The sequence below is a fragment of the Aspergillus viridinutans genome (genome assembly GCF_018404265.1).
Source record: "Aspergillus viridinutans IFM 47045 DNA, scaffold_15, whole genome shotgun sequence".
NCBI classification, from domain to species: Eukaryota; Fungi; Ascomycota; class Eurotiomycetes; order Eurotiales; family Aspergillaceae; genus Aspergillus; species Aspergillus viridinutans.
This window is the reverse complement of record NW_025091231.1, coordinates 372,793-396,372: the sequence shown is the minus strand read 5'-3', so window position 1 is coordinate 396,372 and position 23,580 is coordinate 372,793. Positions and strand designations below refer to the sequence as shown.

Here is a 23,580-nt window from a genome sequence, read left to right as displayed (position 1 = left end):
GATCAACCATGCTTAGTGAGATGATTCTCTAACAGTTAGAGTGTCCCCGCATCTCTTAAGTTCTCTGCTGCGCTAAGGAAGACTGTTAATTGATACTGATATTTCTTTATGGCAATAGTTGTACCAGAACAAAGATCTGACGTATGAAGCTGTCATTTAGGCTGAACATCTATACATGACTATGATGAGGCTACACTAAGGTTGCATTGATGTGATAAGACTAATCCATGGCACATCTCACACATTCTTCGGTAATCGAAGTAGGATCATTAAGCACCTGAGATTAGAGTTACACCGGCCGCGTCATACACCGCTTCATCTCACCTGGCCCCCAGGCGTTGTGATCGATCTGAATTGGGTTCATGAAACATACATGATCCCCAGCGAAATATGATGCACAGAGTTATGATGAGACCGAACAGATCAACAGAGTGAGAGGGCAATGGCTAACATCGTACTCCGAACCAACAGCGAGATTGAAAACCGACTCTTAATTCCGCAGTTTCTGAGGAAGAAATTATGTTGCTGTCCAGCAAAGTAAGAAACACAGGTAGCCGGAATCAAGGGCCAGCGCTCAGACATCCGGGGGTGGGTAAATATGCCGAGTGCAAAGGCCGCCATGTGCCGTTCTCAGCCAGGAATTCAAGGAATTCCATCATTGACTTTCCATTGGAAGCCGGTCGCTGCACGTCATGTTTGCGGCAGTATTAATATCTCTGGCCTTTCCTCGACCTTTTACAATTAATATCTTTCAATTACCCATGTCTTTGAGACGACAACCACCTCATGACCATGATTGAAGACGACAAGTCTGGAGGTAACAGTACCGCGTCTACCGAGACGGAGACTAAACCTTCCACCTCCTCCGCCTCGGTCGGCTTCTGGGATACAGCCTTACGAGAGACCCGCAAGCGAATCATATTCCTCTGGGGTCGGACGGGTGAGTCGTTTCAGGAGCATTTTATTGTCCCCAAACTATTGAATGCAAACTAAGACATTGGAATTTCAATAGTATTGGGATTGTGTGTTTTTATTCTCTGTGTTCTTTCGCTCTACTGGGCCGTCCAATTCCGGTCGGAAGACAGACTGCACACTTTGACTGTCTGGGTGGTCGATTTCGACAACCAGGTGGAACCATACAGGAATGAGAGCATCACGCCCATCGTTGGACCAGCGGTGACAGATGTCGCGAATCGGCTCATCAGGTCGGATACGGAACACGTGGGATATGAAATCAGATCTCCGGCAGATTTCAACTATGATCCTTGGGCAGTCCGGCAAGGGGTCTATGATGAACATGCATATGCCGCAATCATCGTCAACCCTAATGCTACCACTCTCCTATACGATGCCGTGACGAACGGCCACTCGTCCTACGATCCCAACGGCGCTGCTCAATTTATAGTCATCAGCGCGCGTGACCAGACCACATATTCCAGCTATATCGAACCGGCCTTGTCCTGGTTCCAGCTGGAAGTTCTTGCCGAGTTTGGCCCCAGGTGGATTCAGAGTCTCACACGACAGTCCATGGACATCTCTCGGGTGCCGCAGGCTGTCAATCCGGCAATTGGCTTCTACAAAGTTGACCTGCGACCGTTTGGCCCGGCTGCTGCGACGCCGTCCGTGACCATTGGTCTGATTTACTTGATCATAATCGCCTTTTTCAACACTCCATTCATCATGCCTGTTCATATGCAGTTCATCAAGGGGAAACACCCGCCGCTGAAAAACTCGCAGTGGCTCATCTGGCGTCTGTGTTCGAGCATCGTGGCCTACTTTTTCCTTTCGCTGTTTTATTCCTTTGTCTCGCTGGCCTTCCAGATCCCGTTCAGCAACAGTCCAGCCCCGGATACATTGCCTGCCGACAATGCTAATGCCTATGGACACGGATCGTTCGTGGTATTCTGGATGCTGAATTGGGTTGGCATGACTGCGCTTGGACTACCCTGCGAGAACATGGGGATGATCCTCGGGTTTCCCTACAGTGCATTATTCCTGATTTTCTGGGTCATTATCAACGTGGCCACTGGCTTTTACGCGTTGGATTTGGCGCCTGGGTTCTTTGCTTGGGGTTATGCCTGGCCTTTGCATCGCAGTAAGTCTTCCGTCATTCGAATTGCCTTTGCCTTGCGGCATCTAACTCGTGTAGTTGTCGAGGCGCTGCGGACTATTCTCTTCGGCACGCATTCACGACTCGGACTCGACTTTGGCATTCTGTTTGCGTGGATCGGAGTTTCTATCCTGCTATACCCATTTGCCGCATTCATCATGTGCTGGAAGATTAAGCGAGGATTATAATCCTTCTCCACGATACAAGCATAGACTCAACTTGTATATCCAGATATACTCAACATAATATATTGACTTGGCTTGCCTAGCCCTACAATACATGTGCATAGTGTACAACCTATACTCCGATCAGAGAGCACAAACAGCTAATCACTCGGCTGATCGGGCTGCTCCCCCATGGCCTGCAATTTATCCCTCGCCTGCTTCTTCCCCATATCTGTAACATTGGGATTATGCGTTGCCCTGTTTCAGCATAGCATCAGCATCGACACCAACCCTCTCACTCAACTCTCATCAAAAACAACATACGCCTTCAACCCCCTCTTCACATTCGACGCATGGCGCTCATCCTCGCTCGTGCTGGTGGCCTGGCCACTCTCGTATCTATCGAGCTCCTGCTGCGCGTGTTGCTTGGCCTGATCCGAGACGTTTGGGTTCCGAAGGGTGCTGCGCTTTGTCAGTCTACGTCCTTTTGTGGGAATATGAGGCGTACGCTTTGTATCCCCTCATTACATTCTCGGGGTCGCGGCCTTCGCTTGGCTCTCGGCTTCGGCTTCGGCTTCGGCTTTGGGCTCTGGGCATGGTTTAGTGGTGTTGTTGGTTGATGGTGTACGGAGTAGTAATGGATGTATCATATCATGTATCATGTGTGTCTCCCGAGTTGTGGTGTTGGTCATAGGGGTTTAAGTAGTTTGAGGAGACGCCACTCATTTGATAATGATGATGATGTTCTACGTATTACATGCTACATGCGGTGAGCGATGATGAGTGTATGACATGATTGTGTTCCGTGGTTGAGGGTAATTCATTATGGTGTATATGTATTGAATATCAGGTCAGTGACGTCGCACGAAACGTGGTTATGGAGATGTTGTACGATAGATCGATCATAGATGAGATGTAGGCGACATGGATTACTTGAATAGGAATTGTACCTGACGATCGGTGTTAGTGCGTATATCCGTCCCCATTTCCACATGGCTGTGGGGACTAAGAGATCTCAATATATGCATATTACTACTGCAGGCTGGATATCAAGTTCAGCTTGTAATCATGTTTACTCTGTATACAATAGAGAGGTACTGTATACAATTCATCATGCCAATCGGAGATCTACTCCGGCTCGCCGCTTGCATCAGCCCTCATTCCAGCCAAGGCGGACCTCGGGACAGATGTCCGTGAGGCCTGTTTCATCACGTGTGGTTTCAAATGACGGTAGCAACTTGGCAAGTGCTTGTTCTGCTTCAAGCTACACTGCCATGGCTGTAGTGCACTTGGCGAGAAGGAATCCTTGTTGTTGACTCGTTGGGGATTCTGATATTGAAACATAGCATTAATTCTAAAAGCTTGGGATTTCAGATTCAAAATCCTTCGCGGCGATTCCAGATTGTGGCAAATAAGCTGATATCAGGCAAGGCACACACGTTGCCGCGCTAGGCGTATACCCTCAATCGGAGTCTGAAGCGGCCGAGGCACGAGCACTCCTTCTTAGAGCAAAACTAGACACTTCATGTACAGCTTCAAACCTTCTAGAACATCTTCTAGTCCACGTGCGTATGCCTCGCCCCAGCGCAAGGGAGGGAATGTTGGCACGCAGAAAATTCTTCGCCCCTTCTCTTTCCTAGTCCTGCATCAGCATGGCGCATGTATCGTGATCTCTTTGCTTGTGAATGGCTGATATTGCCATTATATTGCTTCTGTTGTTCCAGGGTCGACGCCCGAACAGGCTGTGTCTAGGAGGTCCAAGTCACTTGCATAGCGTGGAAGGACAGCACGTGCGACAACCGCAGCGTCTCATTCATTGATAGGGTGAGATGCTAGTTCGATGTCATTTGTATGTAACCCTGGAAGCAGTGAAGTAGAACTTTACGAGAGAGCAAGAAGTGGCAGAGATGGTGAGACTTGGCAAGCCATCAAACGCCCTCGAGGCATCGCTTTCTTGGCGCGGCTGTGGGTCCCTGGCCACTCAGCACGGCGGAACTGAGCATGCTCCGGAAACCCGCGTTTTGATTGGCTTTTAAACAGTCCGAAGGTTTGACAGCACGGACGACCCGAACCAATCAGAGGCCAGTTTCTATACGGGTGAAATGCCCAATTCAGCAACGCCTACCTTACCAAGAGTGAAAAAGCAGCGTCGGCCGGCTGGGCAAAGGTCTTGATGAAGCTTAGACGAGCTTGAGTCGCGATACTAGTGGCTCCCTGGCTTCTCGCATGCGCGTAGAGTGACATACCTTAGTCACCGGAGTGGTTGACATGAACAAGGCCGGGTCCAGATTCACTATCGTGCCCCAACTCGCAGTCTCAATTCGTTGCAGCCATTGTTTAATCTTGTTCACGGGCTCAGAGCCATGTACGCTAAAAAAGCCTTTATTTATGTACTCACTGTACATAAGGGGGTCGATCCCGTCCTTGACCACGAAGTTCCTTTGAATCTTTCCGAGGACTAGGTTCGACAACTCTTGAGCCCCTGCCTGGCGTGGTCTTTTCATTCAATTATACTTCTTTAATACTTTCCACTCTCCTTAACCAACCCCAGCCATGGCTTCTACAGAAGGCGGCAACTCCGCCTTCCGGAACTACAACAATGAGTTGGCTCATGTGGAGGATCCCAGAGAGCGCCGCCGTCAGGCTCTGGCCGAGATTGACAATGCCAAGTTCGGCTGGTACCACGTCCGCGCCGTCGTCGTTGCCGGTGTGGGTTTCTTCACTGACTCCTACGATATCTTCGCCATCAACCTGGCCTCCAGCATGCTGGGTGTTGTCTTCTGGCAGGACGCCAAGTCCAGCCCCGGCAAGATTCCCTCGACCGCAGATACTGCCATCAAGGTGTCTACCTCTGGTGGTACGGTCATTGGACAGCTGTTTTTCGGTTGGCTTGCGGACCGCATCGGTCGTAAGCGCATGTACGGTATTGAATTGATGATCATCATCGCCGCAACTCTGGCTCAGGCTCTCTCCTCGGACTCGCGTGCTATCTCCATCGTTGGTATTCTCATCTTCTGGCGTGTTATTATGGGCATTGGTATCGGTGGCGATTACCCTCTGTCTTCTATCATTACTTCTGAGTATGCTCCCGCCTAGCTGTGTGAACTTTCGCTGCTGTTGGGCTTTCGCTGACATGACTTTTTTTTTGTCTAGGTTTGCTACCACAAAGTGGAGAGGTGCCATGATGGGTTCCGTGTTTGCCATGCAGGGTTTCGGTCAATTCGCGGCGGCCATCATCGCTCTGATTGTTACTGCCGGTTTCAAGGAATCTCTGGAGACTGCTAGCTCCGTGGGCAAGTGCTCCGGTGTCTGCCAGCTCGCCGTCGACAAGATGTGGCGTGTGGTCATCGGTTTCGGTGCCGTCCCTGCCTGCATCGCCCTCTACTACCGCCTCACCATCCCCGAAACTCCCCGCTACACTTTCGATGTTGCCCATGACATTGTCAAGGCCGACGAGGACGTCCGTGCCTATATGACCGGCAAGAACGAGGGTCACCCCGACGAGATCCGCCGCCAGTCCGTCCTCCAGAACCACTCTGGTGACGTGACCCCCAAGGCCAGCTGGGCTGATTTCTGGAGCCACTACTTGCAGTGGAAGAACGGAAGTATCCTCCTTGGTACTGCTGGTTCTTGGTTCTTCCTCGATGTTGGTAAGTCTCGTCACCTGTCCAGCTAGCTTTGAAATGATATTAACTTCAACAGCGTTCTATGGTCTTGGTCTCAACAACTCCATCATCCTGAGTGCTATCGGCTGGAGCGGCGGCAAGAACGTCTACGAGGTCTTCTACAAGAACGCCGTCGGTAACCTGATCCTGATCTGTGCGGGTGCCATCCCCGGCTACTGGATGACCGTGGCCACCGTCGACACCATCGGTCGCAAGCCCATCCAGCTGCTCGGCTTCAGCATCCTGACCGTCGTCTTCATCGTGATCGGTTTCGCCTACGAGCCCCTGAAGAAATCCAACAACGGTCTGCTGGCTCTGTACGTCATCGCGCAGTTCTTCTTCAACTTTGGCCCCAACGCGACCACCTTCATCGTGCCTGGCGAGTGCTTCCCCACCCGCTACCGGTCCACCTCGCACGGTATCTCCGCCGCGTCTGGCAAGGTCGGTGCCATCATCGCGCAGTGTGTGTTTGGACCTCTGGTGCACAAGGGCTCCAAGGACCCGTCCCAGTCGCCCTGGCTCAACCATGTCATGCAGATCTTTGCTCTGTTCATGCTGTGCGGCTGCTTCACCACTCTGCTAATTCCCGAGACCAAGCGCAAGACCCTGGAGCAGCTGTCCGGGGAGGAATTTGAAAGTGATACCCTGGTGCAGAACTCTCCCATGATCCAGGCGGAGAAGAAGACGGACAACGAGACCGTTGCGGCTGTTTAGTAGCTGATGATCTTGGATAAATGACAGGCTTGTCATGCTGTGAATAAATTTGTGCCTATGGCCGTTCCTTTGTTATAGATACCATAGTTATGTACTTAATGTACTCTAATCATCGTCCGCATGTACATGACAACTGTGCCAGGAGCCACTGTAGAGAGCACGCTGCACGCAGTACTGCACAACACATCCAGAACCAGAAAAGATACAGATTAAATCCAGTCTCAAATTTCAGTTCCCAACCGAGTTAGGGCAAACGAAGAGGTCAAGTGGCGATCTGGAATTTTATCCTTAAATACCTCGACTCCCGTCTCTAACTTTCTTTCTTACTCTCTCCTCCTCCACCTCACCACCTACCACACTAAAACCAAACAAAATGTCCCCAACAACAACAACCACCACGGCATCAACCACCGCCACCAAAAACCAAAATGACCCCCAAGAAATCCCCGAATTAAAAACCTACCCCGCCACCACAAAAGACGACCTCATCCCCGCCCTCCGCCTCATCGCCGACTCCGTCGCGCAACAGCGCCAAACCGCCGCCCGCGCTCTCATCTTCCACCCCCTCTGGCTATCTGCCATGGTCGCACTGATCGCAGTCGCCTACAAAGTGCTCTACACCGATTCGTCTGACCTCCCGCTCATCGGGACGACGGGCGCGGGGTGCGTGATGGCGGGGTTGTTGGCTGTGCGCGGGTTGACGGGGGGGTATATCGAGGAGGCGGAGAGGGTTGGGAGGTGGGAGTGGCTCAACGCTCGCTCTAGCACTGGCCCTGAAGAGCAGGAGCAGGAGGTTCTGGTGACAAAGTTCGGGGAGAGGATTATCGGGGCGGTTGTGCTGCGTGGTGTTCCTGCCGCTGCAGAGGACAAAGTGACGGGAGTTATTCGGGCGTGGACGGTTGAGAGACGGTACCGCCGGAAAGGGGTGGGTGTTGGATTGCTGGAGGAGGCGGTTGGGGTGTGTCAGGAGAAGGGATGGGAGGGGCCTGTGTTTGATGAGGAGCATGCGAATGCGAAGAGGGTGTTGCCGGGGTTGTTTAATGGGGGGTTTGAGAGGAGGGAGAAATGGGCGAGGAAGGTGTTGGAGGGGGTGAAGAAGAGGATGGAGTAGAAGTCGTGATTGATGTATGATAGTTATGTACCTATGTTTAATAATGTTATAGACTTTGAGTGATTGCTTTCCAGATATCTAACCTGTATAGTATACTATAATGGAAAGTTTGATATCCTTATGCCGAAGAGACAGCGGTCCCTTGAAGATAGCAGCGGAGCATATACTTTTGTTCAATCATCTTAGATTCATCTATGTGATTTGCTGTATCCTGACTGCTCTACACCAAATGACTCTGTTTAAGCATACTCTTCTTCTGCTTAATGGCACAGAATAAGCCTTTATAATTATTATATGCATTGATCCATATGTGCGGTACTCTAATATGTAATGACGTCACTGGTATATCCCCTGCTCATACATCAAATTCTGGAGCCTATTTATACACAGAGCAAAGCTAGAATCTTCTGCTAGGATCAACCAAGCAATAATCAAGGACAATAGAGTTCCACAAACGACGTGGATTTCCCCAGATACCTAAATATAGCCCTCGGATACCCGGACAACCCAGCTGATTGGCTGCGCAATGTGATCATATGCTGTGCCAGCTCTGACATCCTTTGTTTGTTGTCATGCGATTCTGTGATCTTTTAGTTTATATAATTGAAATCTGAGCACTCTGTTCTTTTAATTTTCTGTTCTTACCTCGTACAAACAGCTGCGCATACAACCACCAGTCTAATCTACCTCTACTCTACCTCTCTACCTCTACACCAAAGTCAACTTAAGTATGGACGTGGACACAACATCAACATCAACCTCCACCACCTCAGGAGCATCAGCATCAGCAACCTGCACAGGCAACCGCTGGATCCTCCCCGTCCAGGACGTCGCGTGCGCCCTCCCCGCAACAGGAAACTACACCTCCATCATGGACAAATGCTGCGCCCCCGCGGCCGTCACGAAATACAACGACGGGTGCGACATGTACTGTCTCGCGCAGGGGCACAGCATGGGCGAGTTACTGAACTGTATTAAGGAGAATGGCGGCAACAAGGATGTGTTTTGCGGGGGGCAGTTGAATGCCACCGCGACGGCGAGTTTGAGTTCCACGGCGTCGAGTACGGGGACGGGCACGAAGACGGGGGCGAGCGCGAGTGCGACGGGTCATAGTGGTGCTGGGGGGAAGCCAGTGTCGGTTTTGGGGGTGGGGTTGCTGGTGTTGGTTGTTTGTGGGATGGTTGTTTGATTGATTTTTCGCTTCTGGGTAATGGGAATGGGATGGATATGGATATGGGTGGTAACGTGGTGTTCTATTTATGCTAAGTCTCGAATGGATATGGATTCTTGTGCGAGACTGCTTTCTTGGATCTGCAGAGGAATAGCGCGCACTGTAGAGGCCCTTGGAAGATGTATGACTTTTATACCTGTCGACAGGACCACAGGCGTAGTTGAGTTATCGATATCATATAAGCTCGTGGTTCCTCCGGCTTGGACGGACACTTAGCAGAGTGAGTTGGCCTATCATCAGCATGCTGAGTATCGACAAGGCCAGTATTCTGGCATGCCACTGATGCTGCACTTCTGTAGATACCTCTTGAACGAAGGTCAGAATTCATGTATGGATTTAGTGTGAAAGATGTTCATCATGCTTGTGATGACGGAGCAAAGAGTCTACTGTGTCTGCGGACCACAAATTCTTACTTCAGTGACTCATCCTCCTATTTTGATCTGCAATAGCATGCGACGGTTCGATTCTCCAGTGGACTCCGGGCATTGGAACCTTGTAGCTTAGACAGTGTTGGGAAGATCCATAGCTGTTCGCAATAGTTTGAGGCTGTAAATTAGAAACACGAGAACAATAGCAGTAGGTGGACACATGTCTTAATATTTCTTATACTATCAACTGCTGGATGATTGACAGTGGACGGTGAGATGCAAAGTTGAGTGATATACCCGAATAGGAAAAACGCCCAACTACTCCAACTCTTCCCGAAACGGCAAAATGCCCAACCATCGACTCAGAATCATCACCATTTCTGATACCAGATATGTACGCTTGTGACTCGCTAAGTCTCATGCTGAGCAGGAATCCCAGGCAACCCCATCCACAACCCCATAATCGCCCCCAGCAAGCCAATCGCAAACGGCTGCAACACCTTGACCCCCTTGGCCTGCGCAATCGCCCCAACAGCAAACGGCAGCACCGAGCCGCCTCCTGCTCCAAAGGCCGCCGCAAAGCCAATCGCGGTAACGTGCAAGCCACGCGGCAGCAACTTGGTCGCCACGACCACAACAGCAGGGAACAGCGGACCGAGGAAGAAGCCCTGGATCGATACCGCCACGGTCGAAACGTAAAAGTTCGGAACAAGCCAGAGGATGAGACCAAAGCCGATGGAGGAGACGAGATAGATCTGCAGCGCAGCATTAGCACAACATCCAATAATCAAGGGACGGGAAGACCTACAGAAATGGCCAGTTTCTCACCCACCCTCGGAGTCACAAACCCCAGCACCACCCGGCCCACCGTAATCCCCAACCAGAACCCCGTCGCCGCCATCCCACTGGCAAAGGGCTCGCCGTGCCGCACGCGCATCATGAACGTGACGATCCACCCGCCCAGCGCAACCTCCACACCGACATACAGGAGTAGGAAAAACGAACACAGCCAGGTAATCCTCCCCGAGCGTTTCGTGAACAGCGTCTTGCGCAGGCTACCGCCGCCGCTGCCAGTCGAATGTTGCGTGTCCCGCCGGAAGACCGCCCCAGTATCGTCCCAGAAGCAGTAAACCGAGGTCACCAGCTCGATGACCGCGCAGCCAATCTGTATTCACGTCAACACATAACACCCACACCCAAGGGAGAAACGCAAACCATGATATAGTAGAAATACCACCAGCCCACCCCCACCTTCGTAACCAGCGCCGTGGCAATCAACGGCGCAAGCACCGCCCCAGCACCGTAGAACCCATGCAGCAGGCCCAGCACCTGGTTCGCATCCGCCATATTGCCGATCCAGGCATTCCACCCGGAGTCAGCGAGCCCGTTGCCGAACCCGGCGAATATGAAGCTCACCACGAGAACGGGGTACGGCGGGTGCAGGCAGTTGATGATGTATGAGAGGATATGGCACGAGGGGGCGATGATGGCCACGCCGCGCCGGCCGAGGCGCAGGTGGATGTGGTTGTTTGTTAGTGCGGCGAGCATATACCCGCCTAGCGGAGAGAGGAAGACGAGAGAGACGATGGTGTAGGTGAGGGAGTAGTGTTGTTCCAACTTGTCGGTCAGTATGTTTTGGCTGGCAGTATAGGATACTGATACTTACGTAGGGGATTAGTGGCTATGTATGTGTCGGTTATTGAAATGAATGAAGATACAGAGTAGAAGGCTTACACCGTATGCGGCGTCATTTGCGCCCATAACGAGAAATCCCCAGAAGGTGGCGAGGGTCTTGTAGATGTTTGACTTGGGATGGTTCCATCTTTCGATAACGGGGAAGACATTCCCTGACGGAGGGGAATGCGATGCTTCGAGTTGGATACTGGCGAGATCGTGGTTGTCTTCATTTCGAGAGTGTGTTTTGGTAGTAGTAGTTGTCGTTGTTGTCATATCGTACAGATACAAGGACGATCGTTGACAGAAATTTGTAGAGAAATCTTGGACTGATCGATGCACAAGCTGCATTCATTTATAGCCGCCGATTGTCAACTGGCTAACTCCGGTTTCCCGATTAGGCCGAGCTCGTTCCAACCTTTCTTATGGCCCACGGGGCAGCTCCGGTCTCCAGTGGAGAACCGTGGATGAACTAACACGAATACTAGGTATTTCTTGGCTGTGGTGACTCATGGGATTGGGGTAGACTAGACTAATCCTTGGCAGCTCGATTTCATAACAAACATCAGAACCATTTAGCAAATGCAGACAAGATCTCTGCTTAGAGAGATATCTCTCTAATCCAAAACCCTGACACCAACAAAATCTGGCGCATAAGTTTGAAACCCACCCTGTCCACCCTGATTCCCAAACACGACCTTATTCTCCCCCTTCTTCCATCCAGAGGTCAAAACCCCCAGCGTCGCTGTATCCCACCATCCCTTGCCAGCCGAGTACAGCTCGCTACTGCGTCCGCTCAATGGGACCTCCAGTCGCACCGGCGCCCCGTCGTTGATGCTGACGGTCAGGTTGCGTGAGTTGGATCCCCAGCCCCAAGATGACGAGAAGGCGACATCATTGTTGATGTAGTCGATCGCGAGGTACTTGGACCCCGGGGTGGTTGCCGGGATGGATGTGTAGGCGTTGCTGCTGGGAGTGAGGTCGCCGATTTTGGAGCCAACGGGGCTGCAGCCGGACCCGCAGGTGGTGTGCTGGGCGCCGCCGGTAACGTTGAAGACGGTGTTGGCGTAGTAGGTGCCGGTCGGTGGGGTAATCTGGATAGACTCAATAGGGGCCGTGTGCTGGATGGTGATGGTGTTCGATCCAGCCGCCAGGGCGACCCGGGCCGATTTGCTGGAGGTCGAGACAGTCTGGCCGGAAGAGGTCGTGATGGTGACGGTCTCGGTGGATGATCCCGAAAAGGTGATGGCCAGCATGTAGTTTGCGCTGGTAGTAGCTGCATAGACCGACTGGAAAGTGGTTTTTTGACCTGTAGAGGTCGCGAAGATATTGGCTGGATATGACCCCGACTGAACGGTACCCTGCAACTCCAGAAGCATCGTTCCATGTCCTGCTACTGTCGCAGTGTACGAGGTCCGCACATCACGGACCACGGTGTTGCCCCATATATTTCTGGCAACTTGTGCATATTGCAGACCAACATCAGGCAGATCGAGCGTAAGATCCCTCGACACATTTCTCCAATTGATGACCGCCACCACGGTCCTGCTGCCCGACAGTGGTCCGCTCCACACCTCGTACCCTTCGTCCGACCACCTCCGCTTCAGACTCGCACTCACCCCCAGCGAATCCTGGTTATACCCAATGACATCCTTCTGCTTCAGCACCGCCAACGATGCCTGGTTGATACTAGTGACATCATCTTTCAACGCCGCTCCAATAGTCAATGGACTTTTCAGAATCGCCCACAGCGAGAAGTGCGTCTGCTCCTCCGGCACCGAAAACACCCCGTTGCCCACAAACAGCATATCCAGATCTGGCCACTGACCGGGTCCAGCAAAAGCTGTGTTGGGAACGGCCTGGTTCAGCGTGCGAAAGATAGTTCGCCACGCGGGGATGATGTCGTTGCCGATGCGCCAGGAGTTCCCGAGCGCAGGGGCCCAAAGAGCAGGAAAGTCGACACCCCATTCGCAGATTTGAAAGAGGATTGGTCGACCGACACCGGCGAGCGCAGAGGCCATTGTTTTGTAGCGGGAACTAGGAGACGTGCTGGGCTGGTAGTTGACATTGGGGTAGTTGGTGGCGGCGTCCGAGTAGCAGTTGTCAACTACACGATCAGCGGGGCTCTATCTTTAAGGGACGAACATACACTTTAACGCATCCGCCCCCCATGCAGCGAACGTTTTCGCATCCTGTTGTTCGTGGTCTGGTAAATTAGCCAAGCCAAAAATCATGAATGACGGGACTTACACAAACTGCCAGCTTGGTCTGGGGGACTCCCGCACAACTTGGTTCCCGAGTCCCCATAAACACCGAACAGCAGCCCCAATCCGTGAATATAACTTCCTATGGCGGGAAAGCCGCTCGGAAACAAGTTCTCGTTCCAGGTCAAGCTGCCATTCGAAAGCCGATCAGCTACCGACCAGCCACAGTCGATGGTCACATAGCGGTAGCCTAATGAGGCGAGTCCTAAATCAACGAGCGCTTTGGCGTTGGAGCGTACTATGGCTTCCTTAGGCGAGCATGAGTAGTGGTTGTACGTGTTCCATCTGGCTAGTCAGTAAAAGTCAATCTTCAGCAGGAGTAACATACCCCATTTGTGGCGTCTTAGCCAGGCCATTGTTGATGCGTGGATGAAGAGAACCAGCCGCGAGGGCTGGCGAAAGTAATAAAAGTGTGACAATGGACTCCATCTTGCCTGTGGACAATAGACTGAAATCTATCCAGCTAGAGAGGCATTTATACTCTTTACGCTAAACGGGCCAATAACCCAATTCGGCGCAGTTCCTGTGGTACATTATCTGAGCACTGTCGATATGCGGAGAATTTCCCAGTTGGGAGTCGAACAATGCAGATCATATTCAAAAAGCGGGGAAATTGCGGTTAAATATTTCAGCATTCTGCAGGAAAAGCAAAGCTATTCCCTCTTAGAATGCTTAAGAGTGGTGCAATATGCAAATCCCGCTTCTCAGGAGCCCGCAGCAGATCTGCCGGCTTATGTAGCGGAGAAATGACCCGTTCAAGGTAATGCAAATTGCTCGCTCCGCAATCCAAACGTCTACTCGGTGCTTGGCAACTCGTAGTCGTCGTTAGAGCTTCCGTCCGTCCAGTAAGGTGTATGTCATAAGTCCAGCTTGATCGTAGGGATCGAATCATCCCATTAGCCGTCCAATCAGTTTAGTTGTCTGCCAGATTGACAAGCTCAAGGCCTATCGATTCTTCTGACCAAAAAAATGATCAATTCGTTTCTGCCGCTGGTCAAACGTAGCGCTCCCGACTCCCCCCTTCGTACGCTGAAGATCCGCCAGATGTGCTCGACTATTTACCCCAAGTACCTGCAGTGAATACCCGCCTAGAACTAGCATATCCGGATCTCCTACCGAAAGACTCAATTTCGGACGAACCAACACCTCCAAGTACCCTGTATTCGCCCAGAACGGGTTAAACGCGTTGATATCCGCGTCCTCTACTATGCGAACATCGCTCGGAGGAAAACACGCGAGCAGAGCGCGCCACAGACTCCGTAGAAGTAACCCGTGCGAGACAACAGCAACAACAGCCTCATCCCCAGCCTCATCCCCAGCCTCGTCGCCAGCAATGAGCAAGGGAAGTAAGTAGTCAGTGAGAAATGTATTTGCACGCTGGCGCATGGACACCTCGGATTCCGGCTGCTTGGGAACAATGCTCGATTCCCAGGTTGGATGCCACTTTTGCCCCTCGAAGGAGCCAAAGTCGCGTTCGCGGAGCGCTGGCAGCAGTACCGGGCTTAATTCTGGCTGATGGGCGCTAAGGCCTTCGGCCGTGAGGACGGCTCTGGACAGATCTGATGAGAAGATATGGCTGAATTTGATGTTTTGGGAGGCAAAATATCTCCCTAGACGGGTGATCTGGAGAGCGCCATGATTTGTCAGGGGGGAGTCTTTGATCCCGGCTCTGTTGGCGTTAGTGATTGTAGGACAAGTAGAGGAGGGACTCACAATCTATGAGCGACATTATCGACTGTTTCCGCGTGTCGGATGAGATAGAGTTTCATCTTGATGATTAAAGCCAAATGAGGATGCCGGGGAGATGGTTGCGTGATGAAAGGAATATTTTCCGGTGGCGGACTTTTGCTGGGGATCGCTCGAGGCGGTGCCTAATCTGAGTCACCCAGGCTTTCCACATAATACGCTGTGCACAAATGATTCTTCTACCTCTCTCAAATGTATACACTCAAGTAATGTCACTAAATCATAGCTATGATTGATGACTAATTTCGAAGTGAGATCCCCTGTGAGCTGCACTGGCTTTTCAACGTAATACTAAGGTGTTTATTCATGGCATTTTTATAGCCCTAGGACTCAGCAGGTTCATCAGCAATTCTCCTCATCCCCAACCTATATGATGCCGGACTGGGGACTATATTGCCCTAATTTAGGGTCAATAGAGGGTTTTGAAAATGCGGATCAATATTTTGATGCGCCTTTTTTCGTTTATCCTGTGTACATCTCGTTTATCATCAGCTACAACAGGCAACTTTTGCATGAAGACTTGATCCAGATCAAAGCTCGCAGAATCCCTTCCGTTCCTAGAAGAGAATGATAGGCGATCATATAAATATAATCCTTCTTAGCTTCCAGAGGAGAGACAAACCGGGGGAATTGATGGAGTATCCATCGCCTTGACTGAAATAGATGTCTCATGTTTGGAGGGTATATTGTCACAAGTAGTAGAATAAAATCATGTTCATATACTTGGTTGACATTCACCTCCAGTATGAAAAGTTCATTCACCAGCTATCCCGAACAGTGAATGGCAGAAGGGTCAATTCTATCCCTCATCTCCCCTTAAGCCGCTTACCTACTTATCCATCCCCAACTCGCTCTCTCATATCCTCATATTACTCAGAACACCATGGAGCTACTTTGTTCTATCCAATGCCGTTATAATGCTTCAATGCAGAAAAGCTGGCACTTCAAGATTCATGGCACAAATCTCGCGAAAAACCAGCTATACCAAGTACACATGTGTACATTGATCCTCCGAAGAGTCGTTTTCAAGTCCATGACTGAGGGATAACCTTCACTGGATTAGATAGACTGAAATCAAGCAGTGCGTCCAAACATCTTGACAGGGAATAGCCGTTAGATATACAATCGGCAAGGGGACCTCCAGCATCTATAACAGACGTTGCAGATTCCGCCGTGGATCCAACTTTCACTCTCGAAGGAAATAAGGATAAGGCGAGGCGGACGTCATCATAGATCAAGACGACTTAGTCATATGGGAAGGCTCAATATTGCCGGATTGCAGAGAAGGCTACTGGATCTAGCCTTGAAGATATTGGATACAACATCGAATTCAAAGGGCCCCTCTGTAAGAGAACAAGGCACCCAAACAAAAACCCCCAGGAATAAAACCACTAATCAAAATCCCTCAACCCCAGGATCGGCTACAAAGGCGGCTTTCAATGCTAACATGACTGACGCGGAAAAGGCAGCGTCAATCTCACAGGGCTCAGCACTTTGGGTGGCAGTGAAAAGGAGCGTTCTGAGCCGACACACTGCGATGAAGGAACTCATCGAGCCCTTGTATGATGTCGCGAGGAAAGGATGCACAAGATTTGTCACATCCAAATGTTCATTTATCGCTATTATTTGCGATTCCACGACCACCGAGAGAAGGACCTGAGGCGACTCGCGAAGTGCAAGTTCAGCTTCAAAGGGACTGGGCTCGCTCTCCAGTAGCCAAGTTTGACAATCCTGGAATAGCGGGCCATATACCTTTGTTATAGACGCCGGACCCACAGCCAAGGTCGACTGACCAAAGCAACCAAGCTGACTGGAAATGGATCAAGGACCAGTTCGCTGAGAGGTTCAAGGTGGACACCACCGACTCCTTGTGGCCCCCTCAAGCAATAGCTACTTGGGACCTGGACAGGTGCTGCTTACCTCTCTGGCTCGGATTCCAATGCGTAGAATCTGCCCTTCATGCTGACAATATCCCACTCGTTGCGGTCAGCTGAAAAGTGGTCTGGTTGCAAAGAGGTCTGCCACAGGAATTAAGGGTGGTGCTCAGGTTGGTAAGAATGGTTGGGACAATCCCAAGCCGGGAGGGCGCTCTCGCGGCTGCCCAGAGGGAGGCTACCGGCACCCCTGATCGCAAACCTGATTCGAAGCATGGAATCCGAAAAAGGAGTTCATCTAGGGGCCGAAAAGACTCATCTAGTGGGCTTGGTAGAAGATGGCGCCTCGCCCCGACAAAGCTCACTCTGCCTGTTTCCGACGAAACCATGTCCGATAACCTGGGAAGCCCAGTCCGTCTTCGCAAACGAGAAAGAAGTCTCCACAGCCTTCCCAGTCACGAGGATCTTTTGGATCGCAGAATGAATGGCTTAGCGGGCGGGCTGATGGGCATTGGGGAGGGAGCGCAGACCCCTTGAGATGTACGAACTCTCCTCCTTTCGTTGATGTTCGTGCACAGCTAACCAGGATAGTCCAATCCGTGAGAAGGGAGGTTTGCTGGCGGCCCTCGAAGATGGCGATGCAGTCCGCGACTGGCCCCTTGCCCCTGGCGAGGCTATCGAATCAAAGCCGCTGCCATCTAAGACTCCTCGCAAGTCAGTTAACACACGTGACAGCACCCATTGCACTATTTCTATAAAATAGTGAGGGCAAGCACTGGGGAGAGACGCGCCTGGCTACTGGAGTTTCTTTATGGAAATTCTGGAGGAGAAGTGAAGACAGTTATTACCATTTCAGTCCAGAAGGAAAGGAAGGCCATCATGATTGACAAGTGGGAGGCGATCAGCCGGCCTACAAGAGGCAACCCAGGGAAAAATGGTGCCTGAGGTGGTTTAAAAGGTGACTATAACTAGGGAGGGTGATAATGCCCTAGTGCATATCACTGGGGCTTCCCTGGTCATAGGGTTTGAGAAGCTGTTCCTCCGGCCTGCTGTGGAGCAGAATGGGGAGGGGGATGTGGTCATAGATCACAATGACTTGACCCTCATTGCAGACTTGATGTGGATGGGGCTCAATACAGGTAATTAAATGCTACAGGAGGGATGAGATCGTGAAGATAGGTCCCGAGAACCCACAGCATTGAAGTCCAAACTACGCATAGGGCCATCCCAGCCAACAGCATTGGAACTCGTTTCATGCATGGTATGACTGCGACATAATTGATTGGAGGCTAAGACATATGGCACAACATGATACTCCACCCGCCCGTTATGAACTGCTTAACTGAGCTTATTGGGAGCTACCACCGCCGCATCCAGCAGGCAGGATGGGCTGAGTGGCCTCCCCCTGTGCCGGCAAAGTCATTAAACATTGTCCACTCAAGCACTGTGGTGCAAGAACCACTTCCTGACCTCCAAAGAGGGGATCATCATACCGACTCAAGCGCTATCCATCCAGTAAAATTTATCGGAACCCTTCAACCATGGATGACTTTCGCAGCTGATGCCCTAGCAGCTTTCCAAAATCACAACTAGGGCCGCCACAAAGCGCAGCTAGAGCTGTACCCTATGACCAACCCTTTGGTACCCAGCCTTCTTCGGGAGCATGTACTAGTTGGACAGGAAGGGGGGGGTCTAAGGTTGCTGGATAGAATACATTGGCCAGGATATGATAGCTATCCTTAAGGATTAATTAATCCCCTGAGGTTTGGGGATTTTAAAGCTTTAGCCACAGCATACGCCAAGCAGCCTAACATCGCCTGCATAGGGTTAAACAGGCCAGCAGAGCTCATAGGAGAGCTTAAAGTGCTGTAGGTGGACTTACACTCCCTAGCAGATGCTATTACAATGGACAACAAGCTCCGCCAGGTTCTGGGTGAGTCTAATGAACAAATCAAATGAGCTGGAGTAACATTGCTTCTTAGGATCAGAGCACCACCCAATTTTTTTTCTGATACAAAAAAAGCCGTCGTTCTTTTCTTTCTCGTCGTTGAGCTTGCTTTTGCGGAGCCCGTTCCCTCGTTCTGTCCTTGAGGTAAGTCCCTTTGCGTCTCGGGGTCTCCACAAGTGAGCGATCTGACCTTTCGCGACAGATGCCGCCTCCACAGATTGTCTCTTCACAGTTGTGATTGAGAGTCGCTGATTTAGGTTTTCTGGGAAACTGAAGACATTTTGCAGTAGGTCCATTGGAAGACAGGCAACCCTCGTTCCAGCTATCATAAGCGGAAAGTTGGCTTTTGTTGATATGGGAACTCAACTGCTGTGATGTGGCAGAACAGCAAGCTATATATCTATGAAATATCACTATATTCTTAGAATAAATCAGACTAAATAATGTCAACTCAAGGTATGCTAGCCATTATCATAGCATTCCCTTTACTGAGAATACAGATAGTCTCCCATGCTATTTGCGCCAATAGTCAACAGGCTAACTAGGCGTATACCAAGCATCGTATCGAAGTAACGTACTTAATACACAGTAATGGTAGGTAATATAGGCTACTCTTATTACTGACATGGTAAGCACACGTGATGATGCTGCCTAATCTCCTGTCTAACGGTTTAGTTCAAGACAGTATGCAGTACGACCCTGTCCAAGACAAACAGACAATTCCACTCCTCCTTTGAAATCTAGTCATTGAAAATCCGTTCATCAGCTCTCCAGAATATTGAATCCATGCCTGCGAACAAGCTCCCCATCGACCTAACCGCCGAGATATCCAAACTCGCCAAATCCTCTCGGTTGCAAAATGGTCTTCCTGGCTCGATGCGAGCTCTACCCGCCATCGCGTTATTTGCAGGGACGGCTCTGTCCAAGACTACGGGAGCCTCCAATGTCGTTGAGAAATGGATGCTAGGGGATGAAGAAGTTCCTCTGCTTGGAAGTCCGACTGTGGGATCCACAGACAAGAAAGTCGAGGGACAGACCGGAGATGGACAACGCAGCCAGCAAGGGGGCTCAGATCAGAGGACAAAGAATGGATTGTAGATGATAGGAACAAAGATGGTCATAATTAAAAATCTGTAATTATTGGGTTTTAGCATGCTATAGCTAGCTTTGCCTTTGTGAGCTACAGCAATGTGTATTTGGTCATACGCTCAGAATGAATCTGACTGTTTATCTCTGTGCTTGGTAGTGCATCTCTCATTCCATGTTGTTGGTAGCATTTAGCACTCTTATCATTTACAGTAACTTGGACAGAAGACACTTGCACTGTACTGTCTACATAACACATCCATACCTACATATGTCTGTATCACATTCATGGACGCAGGAGACCTTGATAGAAACAGAGGAGATTGGTCGAAGATTTCAGCAGAGTCTTAGCAATTGCCTCATAATATACGCCTATCTACAAGAGTCTCTACGCTTGACGACCAAGCAAAGCGTGCTTTCAACTACTTCAAATATGGAGTCATGGACCTACTCAAGGCACTACGCCATACAACAGATTGCCTTAATGTGATCAGTTAAAAAGTGGCTAATTTGGAGCTATTCGCTATTACACTTGCCCAGTCATAAGCTTCCGACCTGCTTAACCACGGCGCAATGATGGTCATCCAGGAGTAAAATGAAGCTGTTCGGATCCGACCCCCGCAAAGATCTGCACCCCACCGTATATCACCCCAAGAAGAGCCTGAGCTAGGGAGAATTAGTCAACCCCACAACTCTTCGGCATGTAACCCAGTTCAGAGGTCTATATCAACCGGATCTAAGCTACCCCAGAAAACATCTGTACCCCACAGCATGGTATCCCCAAAAGAAGCCTGAGCTAAAGAAACTTCAACCCCACAAGCTCTAGTCCATATTAGGAATGTGCTTATGGAAGTAGAGATTGGATCTGGTATAAAGAAAATGATACTCTGGGGTAACTCTCTTCATGAAAATGCGGGGTGCTTAGGATATATCCCTGTCTATGTTGATGCTACATTCTGGGACATCTCCCCCAATGAACTAGAACTATAAATGCATGGTCTTCTCTCGGTCGTGACCTTTATGAAGATATTGACTACTCCTATAATTCAAAGAATAAAGCATCTCTCTCTTCTGCAGAACAATGCCAAACGTTGCTACTTTCCTAGGGCTGGTTATGTCCGGAGCAGCGAGTGCATCCGCCGCAGCGCTGGGTGCATACAATGTAGACCCGAATTCAATTTCCGTCTCTGGGCTCTCCAGCGGAGGGTTCATGTCTGCGCAGCTTGGAGTTGCATACTCTGATACTTTCAAGGTCGGGTTTGGGGTCTTTGCCGGAGGCCCGTATGATTGTGCTCGTGGGCAATCGGTGAGTCATTTTTCCAACATCCCAGAAATAGTCACGTTCAAGTAAACAGATACACTGACGCGAGACAGTATACTACATGCATGTACAATCAAAGCCCATCCATCACAGCCCCCATCGCCAACATGAAGACCTGGAGCGGCAACCAGATCAACCCAGTCAGCAACCTCCAAAACCGCAGGATCTATATGTGGAGCGGAACCGCCGACACCACCGTCGGTCCGAACGTGATGAGCCAGTTGAAGGCGCAGCTGGCGAACTTTGACGCTGCGGCCAACGTCTTGTACATCACGACCAGCGGCGCGGTGCACACCTTTCCCACTGACTTTGACGCATCCGGTGACAACTCGTGCAGTTCGTCTGTCTCTCCGTATATCAGCAACTGCCAGTATGACGGCGCAGGGGCTGTTCTAAAGTGGATGTATGGGTCGTTGAATGCTAGAAATACTGGCACACTGTCGGGATCGATTGTGTCCGTTAGCCAGACGGGCGAGTATGGCGCCAGCGGGATGGATACCACTGGATATCTGTATGTCCCTAAAGCATGCCAGTCTGGGTCTTCGACTGTTTGCAAACTGCATGTCGCCCTGCATGGCTGCCTGCAGAGTTACAGCATGATTGGCAGCAAGTTCATTTCTAATACCGGGTACAACATGTGGGCGGATACCAATAACATTATCATTCTCTACCCGCAAGCAGTGGCGGATAACACCATTCACACCGTCTGGACGGGGATGTCGCTGTCCAACCCGAACGGTTGCTGGGACTGGGTTGGCTGGTATGGAGCAAATGCTGACCAGCTCGGAGGTGAGTTCACTGAAGCTGGTCCAGGTCAGACCTGCTACTGATCACTGACTTTGTTTAGGCGTGCAAATGGCTGCGATTGTGAACCAAGTGGCCCAGATTGTCAGTGGCTTCGGCGGCGGCAGCAGTTCCTCAACGACTACTGCTACTCCCACGACTACCACCGTCTCTAAAACAACAACAACTACTACAGTCACCACGACCGCTGTTGCCCCATTGTATGGACAGTGCGGTGGACTCGGCTGGACGGGTCCGACGGCTTGTGCCACCGGTGTTTGCACGGCCTATAGCGCTTATTATGCACAGTGTCTCCTGGTAGTGTAGGCATTCGGACATGAAAGTTATCGATATAATACCACTAGGCTAAGGATGTGTCTGGACGAAGTGCTCGTCAGTCTAGGGTTTCATATCCATAATCGTAGCGGTATCATACTCTAACAAAAGTCAATGAAAAGGACGAGGTTGTGCACATCTAGCAAATCCGACTTCAATACTGTTGGCAGAGCCTGTCTTCGCGGTCTCATCCTCCTGTAACATTTACTTAACCGTATTGAGACCCATCCATGTCAATTCTGCAGTCATGGTCAAGCCGTCGTGATCTATGACCACGTCTTCCTCGCCTTTGTCCATTGAACCCGGCTTCAAGATCTATCATCGCCAGAGATTGCTGTGTCCCGTGCCTGCAGGGTGACTATCAACTCAGCGGCAGAAATGCAACCGCAGACGGACCCGATGTGGTTCGGTTCAGGATAGGAGTGTTCCGACGATTGAGTACGTCTGTTCAAGATGTCCTCTCCGTGGACATTGAGGTGAAGGGGACATCCAACGGGAGGACGAACGGGAGGACGAACGGGAGGTAGTTAGTATATCTGGCACGGGGCTGTCCCTTCGTCGGACGTTGTCATTTGCGAGGACGGTGTTAAAGAAGGATCGTGGTTTCTGCCTTTGAACCAGCAGTCGAAATCAAGGTTACCGAAGACTGCTTCGGCACTATCACCAAATGTACAAGGGATGTCGCATAGCACTCCGAAGAGTAGGCCAAGCCTCACTGCAATCAGAAGTCATGAAATATTAGACATCAGTTTAACTAGAAGGGGAGGCAAATTATAAGGAAAGTAATCTCATCTTATTCATAATTAGTAGTTGCAAACTTGCAATCATAACTAAAGAATAATATAGTTAGAAAAGATCCTTCCATCTTCAGCAATAATGTTATTATCATCCCAGTCATCTACCCTAAGGATTAAGCCCTGAGATAGGCATGAGTAATTAATTAAAAATAATACTATATTTCTCTGCTATATTACCTCCCCCCCTTACTACCCTATCACCCTTGATAGATCTCCTAACCTAAGGAGTTTCACCTTTATCACCAGCTCTAGTACTACCTCTGTCTGTTCCCTTATTATTCTCCTCTTCATTATCATCATCATCTTCTTCTTCAGTATTATCAATGCCATAGCCACTGTTGTCAGGTCTATCTCTATCATTATTAGTTATACCAGTAATACTAATCAA

General features: G+C 50.4%; 9 protein-coding genes across 9 annotated transcripts; 6 read left to right on the top strand and 3 right to left on the bottom strand.

Annotated features, from left to right (window-relative positions):
• Window positions 1–792: 792 nt before the first annotated feature.
• On the top strand, window positions 793–2,298 carry Aspvir_003471 (SNG1 family protein; the record flags this gene model as incomplete). The annotated part of the gene is made up of 3 exons (XM_043275053.1): window positions 793–940; window positions 1,013–2,095; window positions 2,150–2,298. 3 exons carry the CDS (start codon window positions 793–795, stop codon window positions 2,296–2,298), a joined length of 1,380 nt encoding a protein of 459 aa, XP_043130988.1.
• A 137-nt stretch (window positions 2,299–2,435) lies between these two features.
• Window positions 2,436–2,871, bottom strand: Aspvir_003470 (Con-6 family protein; the record flags this gene model as incomplete). Its single annotated transcript, XM_043275052.1, has 3 exons — window positions 2,436–2,532; window positions 2,599–2,736; window positions 2,783–2,871. 3 exons carry the CDS (start codon window positions 2,869–2,871, stop codon window positions 2,436–2,438), a joined length of 324 nt encoding a protein of 107 aa, XP_043130987.1.
• A 1,956-nt stretch (window positions 2,872–4,827) lies between these two features.
• Aspvir_003469 (MFS transporter) lies at window positions 4,828–6,653 on the top strand (the record flags this gene model as incomplete). Its single annotated transcript, XM_043275051.1, has 3 exons — window positions 4,828–5,354; window positions 5,428–5,924; window positions 5,977–6,653. The coding sequence occupies 3 exons, from the start codon at window positions 4,828–4,830 to the stop codon at window positions 6,651–6,653; spliced, it is 1,701 nt and encodes a 566-aa protein (XP_043130986.1).
• Window positions 6,654–7,026: 373 nt separating this feature from the next.
• Aspvir_003468 (uncharacterized protein) lies at window positions 7,027–7,764 on the top strand (the record flags this gene model as incomplete). Its single annotated transcript, XM_043275050.1, has 1 exon — window positions 7,027–7,764. One exon carries the CDS (start codon window positions 7,027–7,029, stop codon window positions 7,762–7,764), a length of 738 nt encoding a protein of 245 aa, XP_043130985.1.
• A 730-nt stretch (window positions 7,765–8,494) lies between these two features.
• Aspvir_003467 (uncharacterized protein) lies at window positions 8,495–8,953 on the top strand (the record flags this gene model as incomplete). Its single annotated transcript, XM_043275049.1, has 1 exon — window positions 8,495–8,953. The coding sequence occupies one exon, from the start codon at window positions 8,495–8,497 to the stop codon at window positions 8,951–8,953; it is 459 nt and encodes a 152-aa protein (XP_043130984.1).
• Window positions 8,954–9,773: 820 nt separating this feature from the next.
• Aspvir_003466 (uncharacterized protein) lies at window positions 9,774–13,730 on the bottom strand (the record flags this gene model as incomplete). The annotated part of the gene is made up of 8 exons (XM_043275048.1): window positions 9,774–10,118; window positions 10,172–10,528; window positions 10,579–10,980; window positions 11,098–11,366; window positions 11,708–13,144; window positions 13,187–13,243; window positions 13,288–13,586; window positions 13,630–13,730. 8 exons carry the CDS (start codon window positions 13,728–13,730, stop codon window positions 9,774–9,776), a joined length of 3,267 nt encoding a protein of 1,088 aa, XP_043130983.1.
• Window positions 13,731–14,246: 516 nt separating this feature from the next.
• Window positions 14,247–15,070, bottom strand: Aspvir_003465 (phosphoglycerate mutase; the record flags this gene model as incomplete). The annotated part of the gene is made up of 2 exons (XM_043275047.1): window positions 14,247–14,970; window positions 15,015–15,070. 2 exons carry the CDS (start codon window positions 15,068–15,070, stop codon window positions 14,247–14,249), a joined length of 780 nt encoding a protein of 259 aa, XP_043130982.1.
• A 4,585-nt stretch (window positions 15,071–19,655) lies between these two features.
• On the top strand, window positions 19,656–19,967 carry Aspvir_003464 (uncharacterized protein; the record flags this gene model as incomplete). The annotated part of the gene is made up of 1 exon (XM_043275046.1): window positions 19,656–19,967. One exon carries the CDS (start codon window positions 19,656–19,658, stop codon window positions 19,965–19,967), a length of 312 nt encoding a protein of 103 aa, XP_043130981.1.
• Window positions 19,968–21,036: 1,069 nt separating this feature from the next.
• On the top strand, window positions 21,037–22,386 carry Aspvir_003463 (putative polyhydroxybutyrate depolymerase; the record flags this gene model as incomplete). The annotated part of the gene is made up of 3 exons (XM_043275045.1): window positions 21,037–21,261; window positions 21,330–22,065; window positions 22,124–22,386. 3 exons carry the CDS (start codon window positions 21,037–21,039, stop codon window positions 22,384–22,386), a joined length of 1,224 nt encoding a protein of 407 aa, XP_043130980.1.
• Window positions 22,387–23,580: the final 1,194 nt, after the last annotated feature.